This window comes from Oxyura jamaicensis, chromosome 22, assembly GCF_011077185.1.
Source record: "Oxyura jamaicensis isolate SHBP4307 breed ruddy duck chromosome 22, BPBGC_Ojam_1.0, whole genome shotgun sequence".
Taxonomy (NCBI): Eukaryota; Metazoa; Chordata; class Aves; order Anseriformes; family Anatidae; genus Oxyura; species Oxyura jamaicensis.
Window position 1 is genome coordinate 5,060,744 of NC_048914.1, and position 16,369 is coordinate 5,077,112.

General features: G+C 54.6%; 2 protein-coding genes across 3 annotated transcripts; both read left to right on the top strand.

Annotated features, from left to right (window-relative positions):
• The first annotated feature begins 97 nt into the window (after nt 1-97).
• Nucleotides 98-8,400, top strand: LOC118177355 (disintegrin and metalloproteinase domain-containing protein 32-like). Its single transcript, XM_035345001.1, has 20 exons — nt 98-143; nt 245-252; nt 553-647; nt 977-1,055; nt 1,358-1,434; nt 1,538-1,727; nt 1,878-1,934; nt 2,160-2,231; nt 3,064-3,230; nt 3,451-3,777; nt 4,199-4,379; nt 4,620-4,709; nt 5,047-5,245; nt 5,649-5,757; nt 6,226-6,409; nt 6,655-6,735; nt 7,296-7,416; nt 7,576-7,732; nt 8,183-8,215; nt 8,295-8,400. The coding sequence occupies exons 1-20, from the start codon at nt 98-100 to the stop codon at nt 8,398-8,400; spliced, it is 2,379 nt and encodes a 792-aa protein (XP_035200892.1).
• LOC118177471 (disintegrin and metalloproteinase domain-containing protein 2-like) lies at nt 8,334-15,678 on the top strand. Of its 2 annotated transcripts, none has more exons than XM_035345191.1 (19): nt 8,334-8,680; nt 8,758-8,836; nt 9,284-9,360; nt 9,484-9,661; nt 10,174-10,239; nt 10,481-10,552; nt 10,666-10,832; nt 10,952-11,096; nt 11,274-11,410; nt 11,517-11,697; nt 11,873-11,962; nt 12,403-12,601; nt 13,024-13,129; nt 13,434-13,617; nt 13,876-13,956; nt 14,092-14,200; nt 14,511-14,664; nt 14,831-14,908; nt 15,471-15,678. In XM_035345191.1, the coding sequence occupies exons 1-18, from the start codon at nt 8,469-8,471 to the stop codon at nt 14,904-14,906; spliced, it is 2,313 nt and encodes a 770-aa protein (XP_035201082.1). In that variant the 5' UTR covers nt 8,334-8,468; the 3' UTR covers nt 14,907-14,908; nt 15,471-15,678. The 2 variants fall into 2 exon arrangements, with proteins under 2 accessions (XP_035201082.1, XP_035201083.1); XM_035345192.1 differs by having other exon boundaries at nt 10,952-11,033.
• The last annotated feature ends 691 nt before the right edge of the window (nt 15,679-16,369 follow it).

Sequence of the window (16,369 nt, forward strand, 5' to 3'; positions counted from 1 at the left end):
GCTCTTGTCTGCTCCTGCTTTCCTGGTACAGGAACGGTCCCCAACGGCCGCAGCGTGGGGCGGTTACTGGTGGGGCCGTTAGCAGCCAGGCCGCAGCATGGGGCCCTGCCTGGTGCTGCTGGCGGTGCTGCTGGCCGCGCTGCGTGAGTCCGTCCACAGGCACCCATGGGCCCACAGCACGGGCGGTGGGGCTGTGCCCGGTAATGCCTCGCACGGCTCTTTCTCTTTCTCTTTCTCTCTCCAGGTTCACGAGTACTGTTGCAAATCACAGTCCCACTGCAGTTGCCCCCAAACACAACGGGAGAGTCGGTACTTGAGCACCCCTCTTATTTCCTACCTATGTGTGTGTAGGCACGAATGGGCATATACGCAGGAGGCCGTGCTCTGCTGGTGGCAGAGGGGTGACTGCTGGGTGGTGTGTGCTGGCAGCTGTAACTGCAGCCACAGAGGCTCAGCCTGTCCCGTGAGGAGCGTTTGCTTGTTGAGCTCCTGCAGCTGTCCTCACTTGCAGCCTGCCCTCTGAGCTTGCTTTTCTACGGTTGTTGTTCCTAATTCTGCCTTTCTCTGCTCTTCTGCACACCCAAGGGCTCGCTGTCCTACGTCCTCGCGATAGAGGGGAGGCCGTACACCATTCACCTCCAGCAGCAGTAAGTGCCCTGGTGCTGCCCCAGCTGAGCCCTGCTGGCTTGTGCGGTCCCCCTGGAGGCCCCTCTGGCATGGGATGGTACCGGTCACCTGCAGAGGATGCGTGTTTGTGTGCCACGCACCCAATTGTGCGGGGCTGTGAGGGGCTGGAGCAGGGCTGGAGGGATGCTTGTGCCCATGACCGCTGGTGGCAGCGGGTTTTGGATCTGCAAGAAGCCCCAGCACCATCGGTGTGGCAGTGCCTGCTGCAGGACCCAGTGCGAGCTTGAGAAGCTCCAGGTAAGCACTCCTCAGGGTGTTTTCAGAGGATTTTGCTGTATTTATGTTCTAGGTTCTTTTTACCTGATGATTTCAGGATTTACACATACAATGAGAAGGGATCTTTGTACTATGATTCGCCCCAGATCAAGGTAATGCTTTGTTCTTAGGTTGGATTAATTGTGGGGTAGTTCAGTATATGGGGAGATGTCACCCTTTATGCAGGGGAGTGGAACTTCCCTTCTTTCCCCTGTCCTTCAGCAGAGCTGGGTGGGACAGGGCTGTGCTTTGTCACAGGAATGCCCTGTCCTCACACTATTGTAGTACGTAGATATTTGAGATTGTTTGTAGATACTTGAGCCAAAGTGAGACTGAACAAAATCCTCATAGTGCCGTTGCCTGTCAGAGCTGCCTCTGTGGTTCCCTTTGCTTCCCTTTGTTTGCGGTGGTTTAGGGCGACTGCTACTACCGCGGGCACATCGAGGGCATCCCCGGCTCGGCGGTGACTCTCAGCACCTGCTCCGGGCTCAGGTACCAGGGCCGCCTGCGCTGCCGTGCCGGTGCCCGCGGCTCCCCAGCCCTCCCCATCCCCTGCTGGAAGCCGGGGTTCCCAGCGCTGCCGTGCCCCTCACAGGGGCTTGCTGCAGTTTGAGAACGCCAGCTATGGGATCGAGCCTCTGGTTAATTCACCCGCCTTCGAGCATTTCATTTATCAAATGAGCAACGAGAGCATGACAGATTTCCTCTTGGCAAAGAGCCGCACTGAGAGTGGGGCCAGGCCGGCAGTGCAGGAGGTCTCCTACAAAGCGCACACAGCTCTCGAAGTGAGTGCTTGCTGCTCTGTTGGTGGCACTGATGTCAGCATCAGTTCTGGTGTCTCTTGGTCCGTCAAAGAAGTTAGCTTTTCTTACATGTCATGACTAAAATGGAGAAATGAATTAACAATGGTGAACTTTTTTTTCTCTCTTTTCCAGTTACTGTCAAAGCACCACAGAGAGTTGGCACTCCATTTAATTTTGGAAAGGAATTTGGTAGGTTTGCATCAGTCAGTTCCTGTTTTGTATTTATTTTCTTTGCTCTGGACAGAGCTGCTGCAGAGCTTTGCCATTGTCTTTTTTGTGGTCCTGCCTGGCTTTGTGCGGGCTGTAGCTTGTGGCTGTCCGTCAGTCAGTAAAAGCCACTTGGCAAAAGGCCGTGGTAACTCCATGTGCTTCGGCACGTCAATAATCTAGGTACAACCTCATGTCGTATTTCAGTATAACTACCTGGGTGCAGACAAATACGTGGTAACGCAGAAGATAGTTCAGATCATCAGCTCTGTCAGCAGTGTAAGTTTTAACTATTCTTTAAATACTGCAATAGAAATTTTGGGGTTTTATTTCAGCCTACTAACAGCTAGGTGATGGTAGGATTTGTCTATTTTTTGAGAAGATAATAATTAACTGTGCTTTCTGATAATACTGAATCTCATCTTTTTAGCTATTGATTTTTTAGTTTAGCCTGTCAGAAGCTCCAGGTTTCCCTAGGTCTTGTCTAGGCAGGGTTAGGAGCTGTGTCAAAGTAAGGCTTTATCCTTTGCTGTCCAACACAAACACATGCTCTAACTCAGTGCTTCTCTAGAATAAATCAGTAGCTATTGCTAACATCACTTCAATACCGTATTATCCTATAGTAGTTCCACTGAGGGGTGAGCATGCATGTGTGCATGTGCTAGAAGCCACCACTGCTTTTTTTCCCTGTGTCTGTCATAAGGGACTGTTTTTTTTTCCCGTCTGTGTACATAGCATATACATTTGGATGAGTGTTTGATTTAAAATTGCGAGAAGTATATTATCCCTGGTAACCCCAAAAATGCAGAAAAGGACAACTTGTCCATTCTGCACATTTCACTATTTAATATCTTTACTCATTGATATGTTTTCTTTGGATTTATTAGATCCTGCTTAAAAACACTTTTTTCTTCTCTTTTGGACACATTGCTATTTCTATTTTTTTTTTTTTAATTCTCTATACTTTTTTCATCATACACAGCAGTAGATCAGTTGCCAATTGCTCCTGTCTATTTTCCTTAGGCGATGTGGCTACTAATAAGAATAAACATTTAAACAGGGCATGAAATGAAACATATGTGAGTAGCCATTTCCCCCGTTTACTTTCCAGATGTTCAGTTCTCTTAACATGACCATTACCCTGTCCTCCATGGAGGTCTGGATGGACAAGAATAAATTTCAGACCGGGCTGAATGGAGAAGAAGTGTTGATGCAGTTGCTGAAGTGGAAGATGACCAGCGCTGCTCTGCGGCCCTACGAAGTGCCCTATCTACTGCTGTAAGAACAGACGGTCATTATTATTTCAGAGCAGACAGTAGTGACCTGTAAAATTCATGTACTTTGGAACTCTAGACTTTGCTAGGGCTTAGATGCCTCTTGTGGAAGTGAGGTGGGGATGCAGTGAGGACCAAACAAGAGCCCCCTGCCCTCTGTGGCCTGGGGGCTTTGACCCGAAGCTGCTGAGGCTTGGAGGCCAGAGAGAGCTCCTGTGTTTCAGGTACCGGGACCAAGCTTCCTACGTGGGTGCGACCGTTCCAGACAAGGCGTGTCAGAGGGATACTGCGGGTGCAGTGGCCGTGGTACGAGGCCTGCGGCCGGGACCGAGCTGGCACCGTGGCCCTGGGGTGGCACCGGGGCCGGGTGCCTGCGGGGCAGCTCCACCACCAGTGCCTGGCTCTGCCCCCCAGTACCAGCGCGGCGTGACCCTGGAGTCGTTCTCCGTCCTCCTGGCCCAGATGCTGGCCCGCAGCTTGGGCATGAGCTACGACAACAACAGGGGCTGCCGCTGCCCCAGGCACATCTGTGTGATGAACTCGGAGGCGCTGTGAGTTCCTCGCATCCCTTCGCGGCCTTCGCCCGCCAGAGGCGTGGGGCGTTGTGAGGAGGATGGCACGGTGTGCCTCGGGCGTGGGTGCCCTCCTGCCACAAATAGCAGAGTAACGCAGAGACATCTGTTCTTGCTCTGGGAAAGGAAAAAAAAAAAAGAATAAATTGTGATTCGATGGTTACGTCGAAAAACAAAGCTTTTCTTTCCAAAAGCAAGATGTTTCTGAATGCTTCTCATCCTTACTAATAGCACATGTTAAAGTCAGGTTTGCCAAGTGAGCTGAGAGGCCCCTGGGGACTGCTTGTCCTGCCTCATGCTCACCCATGAGCAAGTTCTCAAACTGAACAGAGATGTTAAGAAGTGGAACAGCAGTGGATATGTTGGCACGTACACAAGTAGGGATAATCCTTTGTTTTAGACGTGTCAGTGGGGCAAAATCCTTTAGCAGCTGCAGCGCTGAAGACTTTGAGAACTTCCTCAAGCAGAATCCAGAGTGCCCTTTCATCAGGGTTGTCCAGAGGGGCCCGCTCTCCAGAGCAGCCATCTGCGGCAACGGCATGGTGGAGCACGGCGAGCAGTGCGACTGCGGCTCCACGGCGGTGAGCGCTGGCCAGCGGGGGGCCAGAGTGTCCCCTGCCCTCCGGAACAGCCCCAGGCAGGGCTGGGGGTGGCCTGGGGATTCATAATGCAGCTCTGCGGCCATGCACGGATGTGCAGCTGTCCTCTTCCCTTGGGGCCCCCGAGGCGTGCTGTTTGTTAGGGGGATGGGGGCCAGGGCCAGCGGTTGTCTGGCAGCTGAGGAGGTGGGAAGCAGGAAAGGGTTCACGGTGTGCTTGCAGGCATGTGCGGTGGACAAATGCTGCACTTCCCAGTGCAAGCTCAAACCAGGCGTGAAGTGTTCCTCAGGACAGTGCTGTGAAAATTGCCAGGTAAGGCATGTTCATAACTATCAGAAGTTAAGGCCATTTTTGAGGTCTGGAGGTGGAGTATTTACTGTAGTAGGGCTATAAGCCACCTTACTGGTTTTGCTGACGATCACCTCCAAAAAAACTTAACAATATTGGTGCCGCCTTTTGTCTTTAGCAAGATGAGCACTTTCCCTAGCATATAATGTATGGGCAAGATAGCATCCGGGGGATGGGGACGGGGTGTGGGGGACCTGGGTGCCCAGCAGCGGTCCTGGCACTGGGGAGCTGTTGCAGAGGGTCCTTGCACCGATGGGTGCCTGAGGATGGAGAGAGGAACAATTTCTGCCTCTCTCGCCAGTTTAAAGCAAAAAACTCGCTGTGCCGCCCTCCCGCCGACGTGCAGTGCGATCTGCCCGAGTACTGCAACGGGTCCTCCGCGTCCTGCCCCCCCGATTTCTACGTGCAGGATGGGCACGACTGCGAGCACGGCACCGGGTACTGCTACAAGGGACGCTGCCAGTCTGCTGACCTGCAGTGCCAGAGGCTCTACGGGACAGGTAGCGGGGCAGCTCTGCTGTCGCTGGCATGGACTGGGAATGCCAGTGCAGATTTGAATGCTTAGTGTTGGGTTTCCTGTGCTTGTGGCAGGGGGAAAGGAATGGGCCATAGGAGGGTGATGGTTTACATGAGGATTTCAGGATGAACGTTGACACACAGCCAGCCATACATCTGGGCAGAGAACAAGCCACAGTAATACCCAGATTTTGTGGATGGTTTCTGGGACTTTTCCAGTAATTCCATTGTCTGAGAGGTCTGTCCTGCAACTCAAATGTGGGCAGATTAGTGATGTAGTCACGTTTTACTCCATCAGATATAAGAACTGATAACTGTTAAAGCCAACACAGGTATTCTAATCTGTATTACCCTCAGTTATAATCAGTATTATTTCCCAACTTCCAGGTGCCAAAAATGCTCCTTTGGCTTGTTACGAAGAAGTCAACAGCCAGCAGGATAGGTTTGGACACTGTGGTAATCACCCGAAGGATGGGTACCAGCCCTGCTCTTGGCTGTAGGTTTCAAGGGAGAGGGAAGTGTTTAACTGAGAACACGTGTTTAATTTGTGCTTCCCTTTACTGTTGATGCAAAGTGTAAAAGTCTGTCAGAAGCTTCTTCAGTAGGGTTTTCTCCTGCATGGCTGCCTTTTCTTCCACTATTGGCTCTAGCTGTTCTTAAAAGAGACGGTGCTGCTGAGCAGGTCTTTGTCCTGATGGATAAGGGACGGACACGTAGGGGTGAGCGGAGCGCTCCGTGGTGGAAATGACAGACATTTACCCGTGGCAAAGCCCGAGGTGTGGGGGGGCACCAGAGACTTGCAGGGTGTTGAGAAACAACTTCATCAACCACCCAGCTGTGCAAGCAGTCGGGGCTTGTGTGCTTATTTCATTTAAATCTCCCTCCCTGAATTGTGCCTCCAGCGTTGTGGTCAATCAGGTGCTGTGCCCACTCTTCTAATTTACTATGCTAATGAATTTTTTAGGAATCTGGGATGTGGAAAGCTAGTATGTACATACCCGAATCATATTCCCTTCACAAAAATTAAGGGTGCCATCATTTATGCTCAAGTGCAAGAACATCTGTGCGTGTCTTTTGATTTTATGCGTGGACCAACAGTGCCAGATCCTCTCCTGGTTAAAGATGGTACAAAATGTGGTCCTAGAAAGGTAAGAAATGTTTTGTGAGCATGGAAATAACACACAATTATCACAACTGCAGCAGTTTTAGAAATAGTTGCCATTTTGCAGTATGATTTAAAGGTGGTTTGTACTTATATTTTTGGTAATTTTTACATGTGCCATTGACTTACTGATCATTCTTTGAACCTAGGAATCTTTTTTAGAATAATGGCTAGCATGACAATGACTGATGGAAAGGTATCCAGCAGAATTTTTTCCTTTTGGACTTTCAGGTTTGTGTGAATGGCACGTGCCACCCACATTCAGTCCTGAAGTATGACTGCAATGTGAAGACTAAATGCCATGGGCATGGAGTAAGTAACAGTGCTGTTAGGGTGGTCTTGTCATGTTGACTGATATGCTGAAGAAGAGAGAGGATCTTCTCATGTGCCTACAGTCGCTTGCTTGGGACTTGGCTAAACCTGTGTTTTGGGCTAACACTCGTTCTCCAAAACTGTTATGCAGCAACTGTGGGAGAAATTAAGTGAGAATACCTAACGTACTTTCTGTTCCAAGACCAAATATAAATGAGATGAGGGAATGTGGAGTATTTGCTTGTCTAGATTAGCAGAAAACTGGAAGAGAGTATCTGAAGAGGATTTAACTGCACATAATTGAAATAGTGTTGGAAATGACCAGGTGAGAGGCAGCCTGGGGAACAGTGGAGCAGGACACAGAGGAATCCCGGTCAGGGGTGTCCAGCAGCAGTGCCAAGTGGCACTGGTGTCTGGCTGTGACCGCAGCATGGGGCTTGCACTGGTCTGCGTGTGAGAAGGAGTGGGTAGGAAAACAGTGCGAGTGAAAGCTTAGCAGTGCTCCTTAGTACAAGTTTTTACAGGTGGGGAATGTTTTCTTCCCACCCTGGTGTTTGCAGGTGTGCAATAACAAAAAGAACTGCCACTGCAGCCCGGGCTGGAACCCGCCCCAGTGCAAGACTCGGGGATCTTTAATAGGCGGCAGCATCAACAGCGGGCAGCAGCTGCGGGGCCGTGGTGGTGAGTCCTGCGCGGCGGCTCTGGGTGCCCAGCGCTTTTACCGGGGGCAGTGGCTGCTCCCATGGTCCCAGAAACAGCCTCGTCGGTCTTGTGACAGAGCAGATGCCACTGGCATTGCCTGGCCCTTACCTGGGGTTGTGTGTGTGGTTGTCTCCCTAGATACTGTCACAAAAAGCTTTCCTAAGGGCTTGCTGAAAAATCGGCTGCTGCTGGTCCTCTGCATTCTCATCCCCATCCTTATTTGCTGCATCATCCTGATTAAGAGGTGGACCCAGCTGATGAGACACTGTGCGAGGAACAGATCGCAAAGTGATGTGTAAGTTAATGTGGCTTGGTTCCTGCGAATCCGCTGTTCTGGGTGGGGGAGATAGGCAGGGGTTTGGGGCAGTGAGCAGCTCCTGGACATGTTCTGACCAGATTTGAAGGAGAGTGGGTGGGAGAGAGCATGGGCACGTGGGGAGCAGGGGGGAGCAGGGTTGGGTCAGGACACAGAGCACATTATCCTCCGCCTGTCCCTCGAAGAACTTGCATGCTGCCCAGAGGGGTGCAGGCATGCTCCTCGGGGGTTACCTGCGCATCGTGGCAGCGCGTTCCCGACTGAACTCGCTCTCCCAAAACACCAGGGTGCACACGTGCATGCGGGGAGCGGGTGTTGGGGAAGTGTGCATGTGGGGAGCGCGTTTTGGGGAAGTGTGCCGTTCTGGGGCCCACGGGGTGCAGCCAGCAGCGGGTGCCCGGCGCCCTCACGCCCGCCCCGTGCCCCCAGGTCGGAGGCCGGCAGCCTGCCCAGCTGGGAGAGGTGAGACAGCCCCGTGCCCGGCGGGCGGTGCGGAGCCCGGCGGGGCCGGGGCTGAGCCGCCACCCTGCGCTCCCCGCAGCTCGACCACCGAGGAGAGCGGCAGCGAAGCGGGGCCGGAGCCGGAGCCGGGGCCGGATCCTCCCTCGGAGCGGGGGCCGTGCGGGGGCGGGCGCCGCGGGCAATAAAGGCGCTGGGTGCAGCCGCGCGTCCGCGCCTCTCTCGGGGCCGTTGGCGGCGGCCGTTGGCGGCGGCGATGCGGGCGGCGCTGGGGCTGGTGGCGCTGGGGCTGGTGGCGCTGGGGCTGCCGGCGCGGGGCATCGGCCCCGGGGGAGAGGTGCCCGGGCAGCCCCGGTCCCCGGCACAGCCCCGGTCCCCGGCACAGCCCCGCCGCCAAGCCCCGCCGCGCTCCCGCGCCTACAGCATCCCCATCGCGGGCACCCCCCGCACCGTGCGCCTGCGGCAGCAGTGAGTGGGGACACGGCCGCGGGGGCTGCGGGGCGCCGAGCGGGGACCCCAGGGCTCCGTCTGTGCTCTGTGCGCAGAGTGTTCTTGCCAGAGGATCTCAGGATTTATACGGACGGCCGAGGGGGGCTGGCGAAATCCGAGCTTGCGCGTGTCGAGGTACGATATGCCCTGTGTGCTGCGCGATTTTGGGAACAGTGCTTGCTGCAGAGGTATACCTGAAGAAGCATGTGGTGAGGTTTCCTTCTGCAGGGATGATCTGTAAATCTCTTGCTCGCCTCGGGCACTGATCCACCAGGGCAGCCCTGGTGAGGGTGTGCATCAGCTCACACCCCGCTGCAGCCATCACGAGTTCCCAGGGACAGTGAGGAGCTGATGAAGGGACGAAGACCAAGCAGTGGTCTGTGCAGGTGTCTGCTCCCAGGGAAGCCCGCAGTGCCGTGCTTCTCCCACGTGCGCTGCATGCTCCCACCGGGAGCCCGTCCTCTGCAGGGACGGGGACCATGGCACAGGTAGCAGCAAGGTCTGGCGCCTTCCACACTGCCACACACTGCAGGTCTCGAGGGAGGAGGCACCACACCGCAGACACGGCTTTACTCCTTCCAGCGTGACTGCTTCTACGAAGGCTATGTGGAGGGTTTCCCGGTGTCACTCGTGGCACTTAGCACCTGCTCTGGACTGAGGTAAGCCTCGGGCTGCCTTTGCCCTGTGACACAGGCACTAGTAAGAGCACCAGGCTCTGTTGGTATCAGTGGTGCTGGGCTGGTGGAGGAGCCATTCCTGCCGCTCGTGCCTTTGCTTTGCAGCGGGGTCCTGCAGCTCGCAAATACCAGCTATGGGATCAGGCCTTTGGAGGCTGCAGCTGGGTATCAGCACCTCGTTTATCAAATGCGGAATGAAAATGTAGAGATGCAGCCATTTGTAGAAAACAGCTCCCTTGCCTGGGCTGCAGAGGTGTCACCGGAGCCGTGGGAAGGAGCAGCAGTGAGTATGCCTCGAGGCAGTGTGGTTTTGGTGCAGTTGTAGCAGTAGGCCCAGGAAATCTTTAGCTGAAGGCTGCTTCAGTTTGTGCAGTAGTGTTTGTTCCTGCATGTATTTGGTACATCCAATGCTAAAGGGCTTCGTGACTCACCGGTGCTAAGGACAAGGTCAGGAGGGGGGTCTGATGGCAGCGCAGGCTCAGCCTGGGCCAGTGGGATGGGGCTTCCTTGCAGCCACAAGGAGTTCTGTAAACTTCTGTTGCTATGAATACAGCCTGAATCTGTGGCTGATGTTATTGTGTTGTGGATCATGGAAGGAATGTTTTCCTAGAAGTTTGGTACTGTTTGTCCTACAGCTCCAAATCATTGTGGAGCCCATTAATTGACTGTGGAACTAAATGTCTTTTCTGCAAGTTGATACAAATTGCAGAGGGTAGTCGCTCTGGGTACTTTATGGGGGTGTTTTTCTTGCTGTTTAGTTTGCTGTGGTTTGTTTTGGGTTTGTATTTCCTTAAGGGCAAGGAAGCTGTCCACAGATCCCCACGATATCTGGAAATGCATGCAGTTTTGGACAAAGCTCTGGTGAGTCTTTGCATCCTCTCCGTCATAAATTTTCTCTAGGAAAAAAACTGCAACAATTTCAGAGCTTCACGGAACATCAAGGGAAGTGTGCATGGGGCTTGACAGTCTCCATGAAATGGAAACTAACTCCCTTGGGCATGGATAATTATTTGTTATGGCAGGAGCTGCAGTGAGCCGTGGAGAGCTGCTCCTGCTGCCTCGCACGGTGCACTCAGATGCTCCTGTGTCTGTTGTCTTTCAGTATGAATACATGGGAGCAGACAAGGATGCTGTGACAGCCAAGATAGTCCAGCTTTTCAGCTACGTGAACAGCGTGAGTTGCTTTTGGTTGTGCGTGGCAAATGTGTTGCAGTGGTATGGAAAAGCACGTGGGAAATTGTTGAGCAGCTGGGCTCTGGACCAGCCATGGTGTCTGTCTGCTTCCAGATGTTTACACACCTCAATCTGACGATAGTACTCTCTTCACTGGAGTTTTGGACAGAAAAGAACAAAATTCCTACCACGGGAGATGCTGAGGAGTTGCTGCAGAGATTTTTGCAGTGGAAAAACATGCATCGTGTTTTGCGGCTAGAGGACATAACATTCTTATTCGTGTAAGAAGGGGATGGCTGTGTTAGCTGGCATGGGAATGAGGAGTAGGATGGTGAAGATACAGCAGCATGAGCATACACATGAGCAGCATGTGTAGGGCTCAGTCTGCCCCGTTCCTCAGTTACAGGGAGCAGTCCCCTTCTGTGGGGGTATCTTCTGCGAAGAAGCTGTGTCTCAAGAACCACGCTGGAGGGGTTGCCTTGGTACGCAGTCTGTTTGTACCCCTAGCCTCCGTGTGTTGGCACGGTGCTGAGCTGTGCCTCCAGGCGAGCCCACGCCTACCCAAAGGACGAGGTGCTGCTCCAGTGGGCACAGAGCCCCTGGGGGCGATGGAGCAGGGATCCCAGGGCTGTCAGTGCCTCGCAGCCCCCTGGAGCCCTGAGGCAGAGCATGAGTTTGCTGCAAGGACAGCGCTCCGAGGTCTGCCCTTGTTGCCCTCGCAGTACCGAAGCGCAATGACACTGGAGGCATTCTCAGTCGTCGTGGCCCAGCTGCTGGGGCTCAGCCTGGGGATGGTGTACGACGACCCCAGGAGCTGTCACTGCGCAGGAGCCGTCTGCATAATGCAGCCCAGTGCGGTGTAAGGCTCCCCATCCTCGCAGCGTGCCCGGGGTTTGCAGGGTGAAGCCCCAAGTGCTCTGTCCATGCCACCCATGTGGGTGCCAGCCTTGTCCTCTGGCTTACAGGCACTCAGCTGGCACCAAAGCCTTCAGCAGATGCAGCATAAGAGACTTTCAGCGTTTCCTTGCCACTGGAGAAGGGCAGTGTCTGTTGAACAGGCCAACGATGGACGTGTCGTATAAAGCTCCTGTGTGCGGCAACAAAGTGGTGGAGCCAGGAGAGGCTTGTGACTGCGGGTCAGCAGAGGTTAGTTGTGAGCCTCAGTACTGCAGGAAAGAGCCAAGCCCCGCGCCGCCGGGGAAAGAGCTCTCCAAAGAGGGGTGTGAATCTCATGCCTCATCAGGAGGCTGCAGACAGCCGCTGCTGAGGGGAAGCCCAAGCTCTCTGCTGAGTTCCTGACTGCCTGTGCTGGTCCCTCCAGGAGTGCCGGCGTGATCTGTGTTGTACTGTGGGGTGCAAAAGGAGGAAAGGGGTGCAGTGCCTGTCAGGACCATGCTGCTGGAAGTGCAAGGTAAGCTGTGCAGCAGCAGCGGGCACACTCAGGAATACCTTCATGTGTGCAGAACGTGTAATGGGACTCGGTGGGGAAAAGTGGCTGCGTTTCCAGCTGCAATACTGGCTGTCCTGCTGATGTGAGGGGTCGGAGAGCATAGGGGAGTGAGCTGTGTGATGTAGTGGTGCCAGTGCCTTTGTGCCAGGAAGGTGTTTTAAGGAGCAGGTACCGTGCCTTCTCCTGAAGTACCAAGATGAAGGACGTCAACTGTACAGACACGTGTTAATGTTGTGGGGGTAAACCTGGTTTGTGGAGAACTTTGAAATTGTGTGGGTAGATTTTTCCCAATCCTGATCTAAACTGCAAAGCCAATATTTGCTTTGCACAAGGAGGAAATCTGTCCTGTTGTTTGTGAGTGCATGTGCTAGGCAAAGCTGCTCTTGTTCTCTTTCCAATAGTTTGCGAAAAGCGGCACGTTGTGTAGAACCAGCCCCGAGGACGAGTGTGAGCTGAAGGAATATTGCAACGGCACCTCTGGGGAGTGCACACCCAACCAGTGGGTCATGGACGGGCATCCCTGCAGCAGGAACACCGCCTTTTGCTACAGAGGAGTTTGCCAGACAGCTGACAAGCAGTGTCAGGAGATCTTCGGCAAAGGTAAGGGCAACAGGTTGCTGCAGGGGGGCTGTTTGCTGTGCATGAAATGTAAGGCTGTGGAGAAGAATCATCGAAACAGGAGACCCTGGCAGCCCAGCCTGTGTGCAGGCAAAAACAGGCAGCAAACATGGAGGAAAACTTGTGCTGGGAGGTCTCTTGCCTTCAGTCTTGTAGCACAGAGCTGACGGGCAGGCTGTGGTGAGGCTGGGTGGCAGCTGCAGCACCATGCAGCAGCAGGCTGTTAGGAGCAGGGCAGGGAGAGCGTTGTGTCCAGGCTCCTGCATGGCCACGGCACCCAGTGCCTGTGAGAGCAGGCAGCCCGCAGCGTCGTCGGGCAGCGGGTGGCCCCAGCAGCGATGTCCAGCCCTGAGGTGGAGAGAGAGGCCTTGTGCCAGTCCATGAGTGATGGTATGTGTTTGCAGGGGCCAAAAATGCACCCTTGGCCTGCTACGAGGAAATTAATGGCCAAAGGGACAGAATGGGACACTGCGGCTCCAATCACAGCGGGTACCACAGCTGTGCATGGAAGTAAGTGCTGTAGAAACACCATGGGCCTCTGGCTAGGTCCATGACAGCAGGGAGCCCGGCTGCACTGCAGGGCAGGACGGGAGCACGGACGTGTCACCCTTGCCACCGGGGAGGAGCTGTCCCAGGGTGTGTGGGCTGCGAGGCAGATGAGAGAAAGGCCCGTGGCAGATGTAAGCATGCCATGTCCATGTGCTGCAAATCGGCTGGTTGGGATCTGTTCTTTATGCCCTCACTGCGACCGACGGAGAGGAACAAAAGGATGAAGGTGGCTTGTGTGAAGTCCTCTGCCTCCATGCCTTTGCAGGAATCTCCAATGCGGGAAGCTCATCTGCGAATATCCAGGTAATGTGCCTTTCACCAAGGAGAAGGCTGCGGTGATTTATGCTCGGGTGAAGAACACGCTGTGCGTCACACTGGACTACATGAAGCCTCCCACAGAGAGGGACCTGATGCTGGTGAAGGATGGCACTGTCTGTGGTGACCACAAGGTAAAGTGGTCCTTAGACGTGCTGTGGCTGTCTTGTGAAAAGGAGGACTTGTAGAAAGTGTTTCTGCAGTGGTGGAGTTGGAGACCCACGGGCAGTGGCTTTTCCTTTGGTTGCATCCTGAACAGGTTGGGATTGGTGCATGGATTGTGCGAACCCCATCGGATGGGGTCAGGCTTGAAACCCGTGTCCCTCCCAAGTAGGAGAAGGGTGTTACTGCCCATTGCGTGCTGTCTGCTGACCTCTACATTTGTGTTTTAGATCTGCATGAAACAGAAGTGTGTGTCTGCTGCTGTCTTGAACTATAATTGTGACATAAAGACAAAATGCAACAATCATGGGGTAAGTGACAGTGCCACGTCTCCTTGTTTTTTTTGGACCATTCCACTCTCCCAAGATGCGGCTTGCAAAAGCAAGGAAATGTGTTCGTGATCTTTTGTAGCTGATAGAAATCATTTCTCTCCCTCTGTCACGCAGGTGTGCAATAACAAAGGGACTTGCCATTGCCATCCTGGCTGGAAGCCACCAAACTGCCAGGAGAAAGCAGGGAGGCAGGGAGGGAGCAAAGACAGCCCGTTCAGCGCTGGTGAGCAGCGAGGGCAGCGACCCGGCTGGGTTGCTCTTATCACGGGAAGAGAGCATTCCTGGGCTGTGGAGAAGGAGAAAAGAAATAGGGCAGGTGTTGGAGCAGAATAACAGAATTACAGGCCCTTGAGGTTGGAAGGGACCTTAGCAGGTCTTCTCCAGCATCCTTGCTCAAGCAGGGCCACCTAGGCCCACCTGCCCAGGCCCAGGTTGCTGCTGTTCCCTTCCTGGCTGCGGCTCGCACAGGGGGAGCATTGTTGTCCCGAGAAGTGCGCTGCTGTGGGCTGAAGGAGGTTGTTCCCTGTGCCTAGATGAAGCAGGCCTGCAGAACAAGGACCCGCTGAAGATGTGGCTGCTTCTCACCTTCTGCCTCTTTGTGCCCGTCCTCATCGGGCTCATCCTCATGGTGGTGAAGAGAAAGGAGCTGAGGCAATGTCTCTCCACGGAGCAGCTGGAAATAGACGAGTAAGTCTGCTCCCCTTGGGCTCAGATGCAGTTGTAGGCAACAGTAAGGCCAGAGCCTGGACCTGGACCCTTGCCATGCGGTGTGCGTGAGGAGGGGAGAGGAGAGGGAAGGCAGTGCTGTTGGGCTTGGTGACTTAGGGCAACTCCCTTCCTGCTCCTACCCTAGGTCTGAAGATAAAGAAAGCACTGAGGAGGAAGGGAGCGCGTTGGATGCACAGCAGCATAGCTGGAGAGGACTTTAAATGTAAGTCGTTGCCAAAGTCACCCAAGTTCTGTGCTGATGTTGTAAACAGTCTGCACGTGGTGGTGCAGCTGGCAGTGGAAACCGGGGAAAGGGAGCAGTTTGGGTGCCCCTACACCAGCACGTAGGGGGTGTGAGGTGAGCGTCACGGAGAGGGCACTGCGGGTGGCCTGGGCATCACAGCAGAGGGCAGGCGGCAGGTTCCTGGCTGCTGGCAGTTTCTGCAGCACATCGGCTCTCAGACACCGACAGACGTGGCCAGGGAGGTCACGGGAGCTGGAGAGGGCAGTCACGAGGTGGCAGCCGGTCAAATGTCCTTGGGACGTGGCTGCAGATGACAGCCAGGAGGTGACGAACTCCCGTGTGACGGAGCAGAGAGGCTTGCGAGGCGCTCCCTGGGAGGGGAGGAGCGGGTGCACGGTGGGGTGGCTGCTGCAGCTCATGGGGCAAGTCTCAGGGTGGTGCCGTGCCACACATGAGGGGCAGGCAGGGTCTGGGGGGCTGAGGTCGCTGTGTGAGGGGCTGGCGGAGAGTAACGGGCATCCCTGTTGTGTGTGCTTGGCAGCTGCCTGCGGGGGGGCTCTGGACTTTGGGGAGCACTGGAAGGAAGACGCAGCAGCACAGCGCACAGATATGTTTGTGGTCCCAGGCTTGGGATTTAATCCGCAACAGCCACGTGGTCCCCCTTGGGGCTGTGCACCAGGGGTGTTGAAGCCTGTTTGAGGGATGCTAAGTCTGTAGTTTGTGTTTTTTTGTGTGTTGTTCAATAAAAGGTGTTTCTGATGCCTGAGTCCTGTGATCCCTGCGGAGCAGCGCGGTGCCAGGAGAGCCAGGGAGGGCAAGGGGACCCACGCTGCTTTCGGAGGCTGGCCAGAGGAGGGGGGCTCTGAGTGCTGCACGTGTGCAGCTTTGCCCAGGGAGGAACAACGGGGAGCAGGCGTGGAGAGCAGACGGTGCTATTGCTGCAGCCCTGCGCTCTGCCGTGCTGCAATGGCACCGGCACCTGCTGAAGGGAGGGAGGGGGGAACTGATCTGCGGGGGGATGACGGCAGCGCCACACTGAAACGCGATTTTCAGCAGCTTCCTCTGCAGGGTCTCTTTTGGCCTACTTTCATTCATCTCAGGCCAGACAGTGGCATGAGCCACCTAATGGGCAGGGAGTTGTGGTGCTGTGCATGACAATTAGGTCAGAAACCCCCAGACCCTCACGGCAAGGGCATCTAATCACCCTCTGTCAGCTCTGACTCCCCAGGGGCTGGGTGTGTGCAGCCCTGGGGAGAGCGTGGTGAGCCACGGTGCAGGCACAATTAAAACCATCATTAGAATCTTGTGCTTTGTTTGGCAGTGGGAATTTAATGACAACCTCAGCTCACGTTCAGTCATTAGGGAGTTAGCTGGAAAGGCAGATAAGTCCTTAACTGACATGAAATGTGGGTTAGGGAGTTTTACTCCCTGCCACGCAGC

Coding starts and splice junctions, on each gene's coding strand:
- LOC118177471 (XM_035345191.1), top strand. CDS start 8,469: ATGCGGGCGGCGCTGGGGCTGGTGGCGCTGGGGCTGGTGGCGCTGGGG. Junction 13,130..13,433: donor TACCACAGCTGTGCATGGAA/GTAAGTGCTGTA, acceptor ATGCCTTTGCAG/GAATCTCCAATGCGGGAAGC. Junction 14,201..14,510: donor AGACAGCCCGTTCAGCGCTG/GTGAGCAGCGAG, acceptor CCCTGTGCCTAG/ATGAAGCAGGCCTGCAGAAC.
- LOC118177355 (XM_035345001.1), top strand. CDS start 98: ATGGGGCCCTGCCTGGTGCTGCTGGCGGTGCTGCTGGCCGCGCTGC. Junction 1,435..1,537: donor AGCACCTGCTCCGGGCTCAG/GTACCAGGGCCG, acceptor TGCCCCTCACAG/GGGCTTGCTGCAGTTTGAGA. Junction 1,935..2,159: donor TAATTTTGGAAAGGAATTTG/GTAGGTTTGCAT, acceptor GTCGTATTTCAG/TATAACTACCTGGGTGCAGA.